Source organism: Suillus fuscotomentosus (assembly GCF_016647785.1).
Source record: "Suillus fuscotomentosus strain FC203 chromosome Unknown F5891scaffold_1, whole genome shotgun sequence".
Lineage (NCBI taxonomy): Eukaryota > Fungi > Basidiomycota > Agaricomycetes > Boletales > Suillaceae > Suillus > Suillus fuscotomentosus.
This window is the reverse complement of record NW_024539513.1, coordinates 721411-734595: the sequence shown is the minus strand read 5'-3', so window position 1 is coordinate 734595 and position 13185 is coordinate 721411. Positions and strand designations below refer to the sequence as shown.

The 13185-nt window shown below is 40.7% G+C and overlaps 3 protein-coding genes across 3 annotated transcripts; 2 read left to right on the top strand and 1 right to left on the bottom strand.

The window, feature by feature from the left end:
• Positions 1–2139: 2139 nt before the first annotated feature.
• Positions 2140–5212, top strand: F5891DRAFT_1124177 (uncharacterized protein; the record flags this gene model as incomplete). Its single annotated transcript, XM_041363867.1, has 12 exons — positions 2140–2454; positions 2512–2730; positions 2787–2951; positions 3025–3103; positions 3140–3221; positions 3271–3388; positions 3531–3691; positions 3746–3842; positions 3945–4076; positions 4132–4323; positions 4464–4715; positions 4763–5212. The coding sequence occupies 12 exons, from the start codon at positions 2140–2142 to the stop codon at positions 5210–5212; spliced, it is 2262 nt and encodes a 753-aa protein (XP_041233925.1).
• An 846-nt stretch (positions 5213–6058) lies between these two features.
• On the top strand, positions 6059–7243 carry F5891DRAFT_1179873 (uncharacterized protein; the record flags this gene model as incomplete). Its single annotated transcript, XM_041365841.1, has 5 exons — positions 6059–6415; positions 6467–6724; positions 6774–6843; positions 6894–6901; positions 6953–7243. The coding sequence occupies 5 exons, from the start codon at positions 6059–6061 to the stop codon at positions 7241–7243; spliced, it is 984 nt and encodes a 327-aa protein (XP_041233924.1).
• Positions 7244–12465: 5222 nt separating this feature from the next.
• On the bottom strand, positions 12466–12903 carry F5891DRAFT_898681 (uncharacterized protein; the record flags this gene model as incomplete). Its single annotated transcript, XM_041373416.1, has 2 exons — positions 12466–12574; positions 12626–12903. Coding segments are annotated over 2 exons (387 nt in total), but the record flags the coding sequence as incomplete, so codon positions are not given.
• Positions 12904–13185: the final 282 nt, after the last annotated feature.

Sequence of the window (13185 nt, the reverse complement as noted above, 5' to 3'; positions counted from 1 at the left end):
AGCAGGAGCGAGATAAACAAGTCTGGACCTATGTAATGAGATGCAAGGTGAACTGCTAAGCAGATAAGCTTGTAATAAGACATGAGACATGCTGCTATACATATTATTCAAATAATCATGGTTTCTGATGAGCCACCAATGAGAATATCTGCAGTAATCCCTATGACATATTCAATACTTGACAGATAGGATGAAAACACACTAGCAAAGTTAAATAGTGTAGCACTCAAGCCCATGCTAGGCTTGTATCTAGCTATTTCATAATATATGTCAAAATATCTATTGCACACTAATCACTTCTCAATGTTATCCAACACTTACCCACTCAACCACAACTCTCCCATGCTAAGTGCAAAGCACATGCTACCTTCCCACACATTGGCCACCTCAAGTGCCACATTCTCATTGTAGCACTCGAGCTCATGCTAGGCTCATATTTAGCTATTTCATGCATCACATCAAATGTCCATCGCACAATATCCACTTCCCGATGCAACCCAATGCATATTTGCCAAACTCGATACTTTGACTAGTGGACCCAATGCTTTTCCTGTGCACTTGTCCTATCCGTGTCTCACCTTGTCTGCTAGGGCCACTAGGTGCATATTTGATTATGTTGCACATTACTCATGTTGTAGCCAGCACTATTACATGTTTTCCCATAGTCTGCAGTGCCTCGTGTTTATTTACATGTACATCGGACCCAAAATTCTTCAGCCACTACTTTTGCCTATAGGGTTCCAGATTTCTACTTACTTATATATATTGGTTTCCACATAGCATATTGAGCATCCAAGTAGTAGGGAGCTGTTTCCTGACGCTTTGTGGTCAAACCTGATATTTTGTAGTTCTTAGTTGATATTGTGAAATATTACCACTCTTTCTATCCGAAATACCTGTCATTATCGATAACCCGCTGTAACACTCGGGTTGGTGTTGGGCACATATCCCGTCGAAAACACATCTTACATTCCTCAACACACTTCCGATCTTCCGAAGGTTGTGCACGCTTGTCCAAGTCGTCCAAAGGTCGTCCATTCATCTCCAAGGCCTTTTCTAGCTTTTCCAGTCTTCCATACCATGTCCTGTCCTTGTCTGTTTGACTTTGCTGGTGCGTTTTTCAGTTAGTTATCTGTTATTGATTATGTCTAGGAGCCCATATATCAAAAATCCTTGCTAATATGTATAGATATGCACCTCATGTGTTATTACATGTATATCTTTGTAGCAGCTCGCATTGAGTCTTATTACATTTTGGATGTCTTATCTCGCTACAGTTTTCGCCTATGCATACTCCAGACTTTCACACAGTAGGATATATTCTGGCTCGCTAATACTTGCAACTCACTTCACTTCCCTTGCTATGAGCCATAGTTAGTAGATGTCACAAATTTCCTAGAGCCATTGCAATGGTCATGAGGATATCGTTCCCACAGTATCACGTGCTGTGACAATCCATTATGATGCTTGATAATCGTTGTCATGTCTGATTTCATATTGAAATAACATTCCCACACTTCATGTGCCATTTCAACTGATTGGAATGTTGATAACACTTACACTGTTCATACTGTTTATCTTGTTCATATCGACATCAAATTGCTGTATTCTTATCCGAAGACTATATACACCTTCAAATGCCACCTGAGCGGACCTCAACCTGCAATATATGTGGTCAGACATTCAAGAGTCAAGGGCTTGCTGTCCACCAGAAGGCCTGCAGGAGGGATGCTATGTGGCTGCAGGAAGACCGGGAGAGGCAAAATGCTCGAGCGGGTGAGTCAATTCTTTGTTTATGTGGTGCACATTGAGTATATTAAGTCCTCTTGACAGCTCAAGCCCAGCCTGAATGACTAGATACTCAACATTGGCCAGCTTCTGTGCCATCTCAATGACCAGGCACATCCCTGGCACAAGGTTTGATTCCACTTAATGTCTGTTTGTTTTATTGAATTAATAGGCTCACATCCAGCTCCCATCACTCACAAACCTGCGTACAATGAGTATGTAAGGCCTGACAAAGGTATGTTATTATTTCTTTTATCAATACATCTAGATTTCTGAATCAGATCACATCATTTAGGTTTATTGTTCATGCTACAGCAAGAGACTCCTGAAAATGAGTGTGTCCTGCCACCTATGTTCCAGCTGGACGATATCAAGACTGAATATCATCTGCGCAGTGGCATTATCACAAAAATTGATCACTTTGCTGATTTCTGCTGCCACACCGCCACTTGCTCACAAGTACCCGAAAATCTCACACCTTGGGAACCCTTTTCGTCACACATCGACTTTGACTTTGTGGAACTGGTCCTGAAAGCAAACCTTACTAAAGTACAGACCAATGAGCTTATTAGTCTCATCTGTCGCACTGCATTTGAACAATTCTCAGTCACTGACTACAATGGTGTTTGTACGATGTGGGATGCAGCATTCCCTCATCATGCAAAAGTAAGTCTGAATCCAATGACCTGCTACACCTCACTTACAATCAATTTTTAAGTACAGTTCAAAAAGGAAGTGATTTCGGTCTCACATAGGGACCAGGACCATACATTTGATGTTTGGTATAGGCTGCTCTGGGACTGGGCTTGTGATTTGTTGAAAGACCATCGCCTTGGTCTGCACTTTGTATTTGATGCCCAATGCCTGTACAAATATGATGGACAAGATTTCATGCATTTTTTTGACGATCTGTGTACTGACAATGCTTTGTGGGATAGTCAAGTATGTGTCTGTTACTGTTTTTAATGTTCTGATAATGTAAATGGTGCACTTTATAGTCATCTTTGCTGAAGGATGAAGGAAAACCCTTTGCATTTATCATATATGCTGACAAGGTGAAACTCTCATCATTCAGTCGTCAAAAGGCATATCCTGTCATTGCGCGATGCGCAAACCTACCTGTTGGAATACGCAATGGTGAAGGGTTTGGTGGTGGCCGACTTGTTGGTTGGCTTCCAATCATATGTCACTATTCAATTCAGAATGAACTTTGATGCCTCAAGCTGACTCTTGCAGGTCGAAGAAGATAGGAAATATTCCGGAACCCAGTCCTTTGTCAATTTCAAAAATGTTGTCTGGCATGAATCATTTAAGTGTCTTCTCAAATAACTTGCACTGCTTTCAAAAACAGGCTTTTGGGTCAAGTGTTGGGATGGCATTGAACATCTTTTTTACCCACTTATTCTCATCCTATCAGCTGACTACAAGGAACAGTATGTATATCACTTTTATTATTATAGGTTTCTAACAGCTGTTCTACAGATGTGTCATGGCCTTGATACACAGAAAAAATTGCAAGTGCCCTTGTCCCATCTGTCTTGTTCCTAAAGACGAACTTGGCAATGTCCTCACACCATATCCATTTCGAACGAGCACAGCTGTGCAAGCCACACTTCTGGAGGCACAAAGTCAGGCTTAAAAAGAAGACAAGAAGAAAATATTAGTGCCGCAAGGTCTCTGGGACGTCGACATAAGTTCCCTATTACTGTGTCTTTACTCCCATCTCTAATTATTCATTTAAGAATTCATTTTCAGATATTGCTCACACAGATGTCCATTCCACGGTCTCATTTGACTGCTTGCACATAAATAATGAAGGCAATTTCTCTGATCATCTTTGGACCCAGTTTCAAGAACACATCAAATCAGTAAACCAGCAGGCACTGGCCAAAATTGATGAACAGTACATTTTTTATCTTTGTGTATAGCAGATATAGTAACTTTACTACTTGAATAGCTTTGACTTGATGCCACATTGGCGAAAACTCAACCACTTCAACCACGTCATGGATATATCTTTTTCTGATGGCTCAAAGTACGAAGATATTTTGAAGGTAAGCCAGTTTTGTTGATTCTGAATTGTACTACTGATATTTCTGTAGATCGTTGTATTTGCGGCCCATGATGTCATCGACTGAACCTCTGAATCTCATGAGCTCCCTTATCTGCTCCTTTGTTGCATCCATGAATATGTCAATGTCAACATGTATGCAGCTCTCAAAGTACATACATCCAAAACGATTGCCGCAGGCCATCAAGCTGTGAGAGAGTTTACACAACTGTTGGATGTGAGTCACTCATTGTGCCATCGTTCAAGTTTCACTTATGGTCTGGATTGTATAGCAATATAGTGAGAAAGACAACTTGGGGAAGAACTGGGCTTACCCAAAAAGACATGTGCATGCTCATTTGTTTGATGATATTGAGGCAAGAGGTGCCACACGCAACATGAATACCAAACCGAATGAGAAGTGTCATGGCCCAATCCGACAAACTTATCTTTGGTGCATGAACTTTAAAAACATTGCTGAACAGGTGCATGCTCTCATTTTTTTGTGAAGTCTGACAGTTTTTCATTTGGTCCTATACAGGTACTTCACCTTGACCATTGATTCCTCATCACACATTCAATCTGTTTGGATATCGAAGATCATGATGAAATTGTTGCATCTCAGAAGAACTGTTTACTTTCAGGCAGAGAGGATAATGAAGATGACCTTGATGGTGATCCTGACGATATGTTCCATGTTAAGTTGGGTGCAGCACAAAATGAGCAGACATTTGAAGACTTGGAGCAGCTGCATGCAAATGACAATGCATTCAAGTGGTTCCATATCAAACTTGCAGACTTTCTCAGTGATTCTCTCCCCACCCATGGAATACCACTACCTAATGCAAAAAGAATTAAGTTCACATCAAATGAAACTGTATGTTGTTCCATTTTCTGCTTTGTGTCTCAAGTAACAGAATGAAGGTGACCAAGCATCAGTTCTTGAAAGTCAACTTTGAATCTATCATAGACTGGCAAATCACCACTGATTATCTTCGATGCAGCCCTTCATTTCACAACTTTGCTCGATATGACTGTGTTATCCTTCAAACTCAAGCCGGACCTATGTTTGGGCATTTACTGATGCTCTTCACCTGTATTGTGGATGGTCAAACTCATCCAATCGCTCTTGTTCACCCTTATAATGCTCCAGTTGGGCAGCGCTCTCTCAAAGACAAACATCTTCAATTCTGGCATGTTTGCGAAAGGCCAAGGATCTCATCTGAATTTTTTTCAGTTCGCTCAATCATCCGTGGTGCAGCACTAACAGAAGATCACAATGTCCCAGGTGACTACCTGGTCATTGATACCATTGATACTGACATGTTCTTGCGCATGAAGTTGATGCATGGGTCTGCCGGTCGTCTAGCATGAAGAACCAGCCTTCTTGCCTCCCTCCCAGCTTTCAAATATGCCTGCAGAGCTGCTGGTGTCATTCAAACTAGCGTTGGAACTTGCATTTTCAATGCTCTCATTCGTTCTCCACATTTTACTTGTTCGACTCTCGATCCTTATCTCTCAGTCCTCACCTTTTACTTGTTCAACTCTCAATCCTTATCTCTCAGTCATGCTTACCCTCACTCGTTCAACTCTCAATCCTTATCTCTCAGTCATCCTCACATTTTACTCATTCGACTCTCAATCCTTATCTCTCAGTCATCCTCACCTCTTGCTCGTTCAACTCTCAATCCTTATCTCTCAGTCATGCTCACCTCTTGCTCATTCAACTCTCAATCCTTATCTCTTAGTCATACTCAACATTTGTGCATTTGACTTTCAATCCTTATCTCTCAGTCACACTCACCTTCTTGACTACCAAAACCAGCTCCACAACTTTCTCTTTTACTAACTCATCAACAGGCAAAGGCTAGTTCGCCTTGGATCCATGCAGCAGTAATAATGACTCACTCAGTTATGCCATGTAAGTGCACTGCAAGTTATTTTATCTGTTATCTTTGGATTGACTCATTCTATCCAGGATCTAATAACCTTGTCCTCAACATGAGGCAAGGTCCTGTTTCTTATTTTAAGCGCCTCAAGTCACAACCTTTCTCTTACCCTTCTGCTCTTTGAGCTTCTCTTACCTTTCTGTTCATTCTCAGAGTTACTTTCGCCATGCCACAATTAAATATGCTATCTATGACTGATCTTGAACAGGTCTGTTTTCACCCTCTGATCATTGCTTAAGTCTTCTAATGTTTGCTTCAGGCATTGTGAGAGATGCAACTCGAGTTACAAGAACTGAAGGACATCAACAAGGAATTGACTGAGGAGAACAAGATCCTTAAAGCCAACCAGCTGAAGAGGAAGAAGAAGGGTCAAAACACCTTGGAAGAAAACATGGCATTCAATGAAGAGATCCGCTTATGTGGTTGCAAATATGGCACCTGTTACAAGATGTTTGCACCAGATAGGCAACTCCTTCTGCACAGCAATCCAATGTTCGCTCCACCTCTCAATGAACCATCACACTATGAAACATCAGCCTCAGTGGAGTTAGAACTACTTTCTGAGCTATACAGTCTACTTCCATCACATATCCACCCTCTTGTGGCAGATAATCACTTCACTGATGTTGTGAGTGACATTTTTTTGCTTTAGTAAGTCTCCGAGCTGATAGTACTCAAGTTTGAGGATGCGATGAACAGTAGCTGCGCATCTAAAATCAAGAAACTATGCTCCAAAGCTGGAGTTATCTTCGGTCTTCCTGAACAATATTTTACTGATACTACGTACAATCAAGCAAGTGTTCCCGAGATCCAGAAACTTCTTGGTATCTCAGTATCGCAGCGTACTCCAAAGCCCTTCCCACCTATCCTTTTTCCCAACCTGGTCGAAGATGCATCACTCAAAACGATCTTCAGAAACTGGGAAGTCTTCGGAAAGGTGCGTTGAGTCTGAATATAAAACTTGACCTTATTTAATGTGCTTTCAGATCATCTGTATAGTACTATGGGGTGAAACTGGCTTGACTGCGCTACGAGCAGGAGGACCTCTGCCCAATGGTAATAAGGGGAAATAACTTCCTTGACACCTGGTTTATTGGCATGGGCAGCAGTTATTGTAAATTTTGCACATATCGAAAGAGTCCATCCATTGATGCAATTTTGTCAGGTTATATTTCTACTTAGTGACGACAAAGAGTTTCACTATTCCGGCAAGGGGGAGACCACAAAGATCCAATATAGCTACATGTTCTCTTCATACAAGAAGATTATTATCAAGAACTGGACTACAGAATACACGCATGACATTGTGAAGGCACTCAATAGTTTTATTTTCACCAAAGGTTCGAGAATGGTTGATTCGATGTCAGACAAGGAGGACTTTACAGCAGCAATGGATTGTGCCTTGGCAGGTATAACTGAAGGTGAGGAGAACACTGGTACAGGATACAATGGATGAAACAGTTGCTGATGATGAGTGTAGCAGAGACAGATCTAGAGCTAACAGCCCTCTTACAGAACCTGATGATGAAGTTGTTACTAATGTTGCACCTAGACATGTCAGGGGTCGCTGAAGGGGCAGGGGAACCCAGTGTACTGTATCGGGTACCACTCGCACCACCTGCAACACTGGTACTTAGTACTTACCTACATGTACAATCTCTTTACTACAAGCTTTGCGAGATTTCAATGCATTGATATTATGGTCCTTAATAAGGCTATAGAGTGGTCCTTCCATAGAGTTCAGGTTTCCCTATAAGAAAAGCCTTGTATTCTACCGGTTTTGCTTCCTGATGATATATAGTAGTATAATAGGGTAGTTGCCAGTTTGAATCAACCTATGTGCAAGTAAAATAGTGTAATAATGTAATAGATAGATAATGTAATATGATTAGATAGTAACGATTAGATAGTAATAAATATGAAAAGAAACACTAGATAACAATAGACAGTAGATAATAATAAACAGCCAATAATGATAGATTCACATAGTCATGATATCATTCCCATGAACCGTAGCTTCATTTTAATGCAATTGCAATAACATAAAATTTAATATTACAATGGAAATTACAATAGGCATTGGCAGCAATTGGCGCCACATTGCCACCAGCATTACCATCGGCACCTGTCAGCATTTCAAAATGGGGCTTACATTGCATTCCCATTGCCACGGTCATGTTGTCATTGTGGCATTACAATGCATTACAATGCATTAAAATGAGACTCAGAAATTTCTGACAGAGTCACTTTCGGATTTTAGTACCTCACAATCAATCTTTGTTCATTCGGAACAATTGTTGGCCTAACCACTGCCATTTTACTATTGATTTCCTTAAGTTTTTGGACAGACTTTGCTAGTCATACTACACAGAGGTTCTATACTTCGACAAACTGCCATATTCTATACCAGAAACCTTGTTGTTTCATCGGAAGCTCGCCAGAAGCTTCACACAACCTTGGACCTTCATTTCTTGACATCGGACCTCGACCAGACCCTTCGGACAACTTATCGGACACTTCAGGGAATTCTTCGGAACTCTGAACATACTTGAGGTATCCTGTCCTTCTCTCTCCTTCGATCTTAATTAGATATCCCTTGCATTTATATCAAGAGATAATCCTACAGGCAGTCTCTTGGAACAAACATCTCACTCACACTTTGAGTCTTGAAGTAACACCTTTTGAATAGCCCACCAGGGATCAACTCTTTACACCACATATCACTCACTTTCCCGACATTCACTATCACTGTTCTCCGTAATCTGCAAACCCAAAACCTGAAAACATTGGCCAATACTTTGGCATCGGACACGTAATTATACCTTCAGATTCTGTTTCTCGCACTTGGACTTTTGACAGTTTATCAATTGACAAACTACAAACTTATTCCAATAGCAAACCCCTCAGGTCAAACACACTTGTCTAGCAAGTATAGCAGACTAGGCTGTGCAAGACCATTACAACATTTTTTTATATTGCTGGATACTTACTTCATATAGTATCAAGCATAGTTGTATCTTTACATCATGCATGTGCCAGGCATGCTTTTCTTGCACTCAAAGCACCCTACATCACACATCCACCAATTGTCCAAACTAACCTCACTGGTACATTTTCATGTCATTTTCTTCATATCAGACCATATTATACTTTAATGATTGCACAATTCTCATGTTATGGACCCTTATTACATACTTTACCTACTTGCTTCACAAGTGCTTCAGCTCCACTTCAGAGGCACATTGTTAGACATATATAAGTGCCTGTAGTTGATATTTACATGATCAAATCATAGAGAAGCTCCCTGCACCACACTATCAGTGTACAGCTCATCCATCCCGAGCCATAGTCTGTAGCTACTGGCAATAAGATCATCATATTAACGTCTATTACAAATCTCTAGATCCTTGTTGCACTTGCTTCTCCTGAGGGTCAAATGCACTTGTCACTATAAGTATAGTGGCTTAGGCAAATAAAACCCAACACATTGTTTAGTATATACCATCTGAATTGTACCCACACTGACATTCACTATTCCCAACATTCTCTACCTTGCCAACATATTCCAACACAACCCAATGCCTAACCCAACCCAAAAGTATTGTACCTGATGTTTTTGTCTTCAGACTATCTTTCTTTCATATAACTAAGTATTTTACTTTACTAACTAGCAACCTCTTGGGTTGAACGCACTTGTCTTACAAGTATAGCAGACTAGGCTGTGCAAGGTTGCATTAGTTCTTTCAGTTCTGCATCCACTCCCTTTGCATTTTACTCAAAGGAAGTGCTTTATAGCAATCCTCTCAGGTCGGTGTAGGTATACAACTTTTGCTGGACACTACACAAAGTAAGTGTCTAGCAAAATATGAGTGTTGGTCTTGCACAACCTAGTCTGCTATACTTGTGAGACAAGTGCATTCAATCCAAGAGGTTGCTAGTTGGTAAAGTAAAATAGTTAGTTATATAAAGGTAAAGATAGTCCAAAGACAAAAATGTTGGGTCTGATGTTATCAGGTTAGTGGGTTTCATTGGTGTAGAGATACAACAATTGCTGGACACTACACAAAGTAAGTAACCAGCAATATGAAAAATGTTGTGGTCTTGCACAGCCTAGTCTGCTATACTTGCAAGACAAGTGTGTTCGACCCGAGGGGTTAGCTATTGGAATAAGTCTGTAGTTAGTCAATCAATAAACAGTCAAAAGTCTAAGTACAAGAAACAATGTCCAAAGGTATAATTACAATGTCCAATGCCAAAGTGTCAGGTTCAATGTTTTTGAGTTAGTGGGTTAGTGGGTTTCAGGTTCGGATTTAGTGGGTTATGAGGAATAGTATAGTGAACATTGGGAAAGTGAGTGGTATGTGGATTATTAATAATGACAAGTATTTTGGATAGAAAAAGTGGTAATATTTTGCAATATCAACTAAGGACTATGAAATATCAGGTTTACCACAAAGCATCAGGAAACAGCTCCCTCCTACTTGGATCATGAATGTGCTATATGGAGTCCAATATATAATTATGTAGAAATCTGGAAACCTATAGGCGAAAGTAGTGGCTGAATATTTTGGGTCCAATGTACATGTAATAGTGCTGGCTACAATGTGAGTAATGTGCAAATCATAATCAACTATGCACCTAATGGGGCTAGCAAGACAAGATGGGACATGGAGAGGACAAGTGCACAGGAAAATATCAGGTCCAATGCAGCTGAAATGTTGGGTCTGCTAGTCAAAGCATCAGGTTATGTCGAATTACATTAGGAAGTGATTATTGTGCAATGAGCATTTGATGTGATGCATGAAATAGCTGAATGCAAGCCTAGTGTGAGCTTGAGTGCTACATCAGGTTGTATTGGGCTGTGTCAGGTTAGGAAAGGAATGTTGGGAATAGCAAATGTTGAGTTACTGTCAATGTTTTCAGATAAGGACAGGATGATATTGTGGAATTCAACTAAGAACTACTAATATCAGATGACCTCCTCCTACTCAGAGGTAGAAAGGTAAGTAGGAGGTATGCAAAATATATAGTGTCTATGTAGAATTTCGGAGTGCTATAGGTGAAAGTAGTAGTGGTAATTTTCAGGTCCAATGTCCTATATAATAAGATATGTGGTACTGCAGACATGTAATAACACAGTCTACAATGTTAGCGACGTGAAAACAGATAACTGTGCACCTACTAGGGATAGATATGACAGGACATGACATACAGAGGACAAGTGCACAGGCAAATATCAGATCCAATGTGGCATAAACATCGGGTTACATCAGGTTAGCATTGGGTTAGCAGATGAACATTGGACTGAGTGGGTAAGTATCAGATAACATTGGGAAGTGATTCATGTGTGATATGTATTAGAAAATAGCAGAATACAAGCCCAACATGAGCTCAAGTGCTACATTAGTGTGAAGAAGTAATAGTGGCTGGCCAGCAAGAAAGCTAGAACACTAATAAAATCTTACTGAGTGCAGGTGTGCTATCAATCCAAGAGAATTGCTATGAAGCACTTCCTTCAAGTATAATGTGAAGGAAGCAAATGCAGTATCTTACTAGGATGTTATTGGCAATAAAAATCACCAGTTCTCACTATCCTCCACAATCAACAGTTCAGACAAATACCAATGGTTGATAATGTGGTCATTCATAGGAGGAGGTGTAAAAGTTGGGTTTGTCAAAACAAGCAAATTCCTGATGACTTTGAAAGGGGTGAGATCAGGGTAAATCTCAGGAACAGTAACTGTTAACTGGCTTGATGCAGTACTTAGGACATAGATGACAAGGATCGATAGATAATGGTAAGTTACCTAGCTCAACTACCTCCCGACAGGTCACATGACACCGCATGGAAACATGTAACAATGACCACCACTGACTTGATCTGTTATCCTAGAAGAGATAATGCATGTTTTATTGATGTTCTACTATGTAATAATACAATTATGTACTTTTATCACTGGCAGTTGATAGTGGCCAGGTGCAATAGAACATTGCATTCAATGTTTCCCTTTCTCATGTTGTTGGACTCCACTGCCTTGATGAATTCTCTTGTCTCTCTCTATCAAGGCAATTCTCCATCAAGCGGATGAATGATGCACCCTCACGCTTAATGGCATTGAGCATCCTGTGATCATTGAACTGGATTTGATACTGGAGACCATCACAAAATTCATGGAGGTTTTTGATGTGTGCCTCGAAGCATTCTTGAAAGGTACATGTATCCATCTGTCCAGCCACTATATCCACAAACTCATCTTCTGCTTCTTCATCTTGTCTATCAGACATGTTCCCTCCTACTTTGAGTGCATTCCCATGGGTACCCTCCGCTCTTGCTGAGTATTGCCCAGTCTGCCCTGGTGCTGTGGAATTAGGAGGAAGGCTGTCGTTCAATGGAACAAGTGATGGGTGTGACCAGAAAGGTAGTGTTTGGTTACATTGAACTTCCAAGAAAAAAACTGGGCTAACTGTGTGCATGTCTTGCACTAGATGTTTGCAGACAAGGAACCAGCTCTTGACAAAGTGTGGGCAGGTGCACACCCACTTGCTGATATCAGGGCGGTATTTTGCATTCATTGGTGTTGTTATTGGTGTTTTGAGTGCTCGTCACCATTTACTTTTGAATGATTTGCGCCATAACAACAATTCCCAATAACGGCCAGTGTCGTGGAGTAAGTGATCTAATTTTTTGAAGTATGATGGTGAAAGTTTGGCAACTAAAATCCATGACAGAAGATCAATATGAGGCTTCAAAAAATGGTACAAATAGTCAACCTTGATTTGACGCCAGCTATAATCCAGATGTGAGTGCATGTTTTGTACTTATTTAATGATTACTCACTGGCTTTCCATTATCATAGTTGTCTTTAGACTTGGTACTTTGATTGATGCAGCTGCTTGTGCCCAAAGCTCCCACTGGCCACATTGATACCAATTTTCCCATAGGTAGGCCCAAACCTTGCAAAGATCGTTTTCTTTGCAAAACGTATAGATCTGTCTGACTGCCCATTGACGGATGCCAGCAGTGCTTGGATGTGAGTAGCCTGGGATTAGTGGATGGGCACAGAAGTGATGCTCAATCAGCACAATCACTGATTCATGGAGCTGGATGGCACAGTATCATCCTCAGTATAGACTTCATCAGGTTTAAGAAGGACACCACCCTCAAACTTCCTAATATCCGGAGTACCTGCAGGCCTAAATAAGATGTCAATGAACGGAAACTCCTGGTTCGCATGAGCAGGCTTGTATGGAGTTGTTGACAATTTTGATTTTGCTAATCATTCTTGGATGGCTTTTCACAGGTGCCACCAGCAAAGCTGGATCTTTGCTTTCGGCCATACAGATTTGGACATGCTGATTTCAGCCATATCTTTATCAACATGAAAAAATCATGGTATG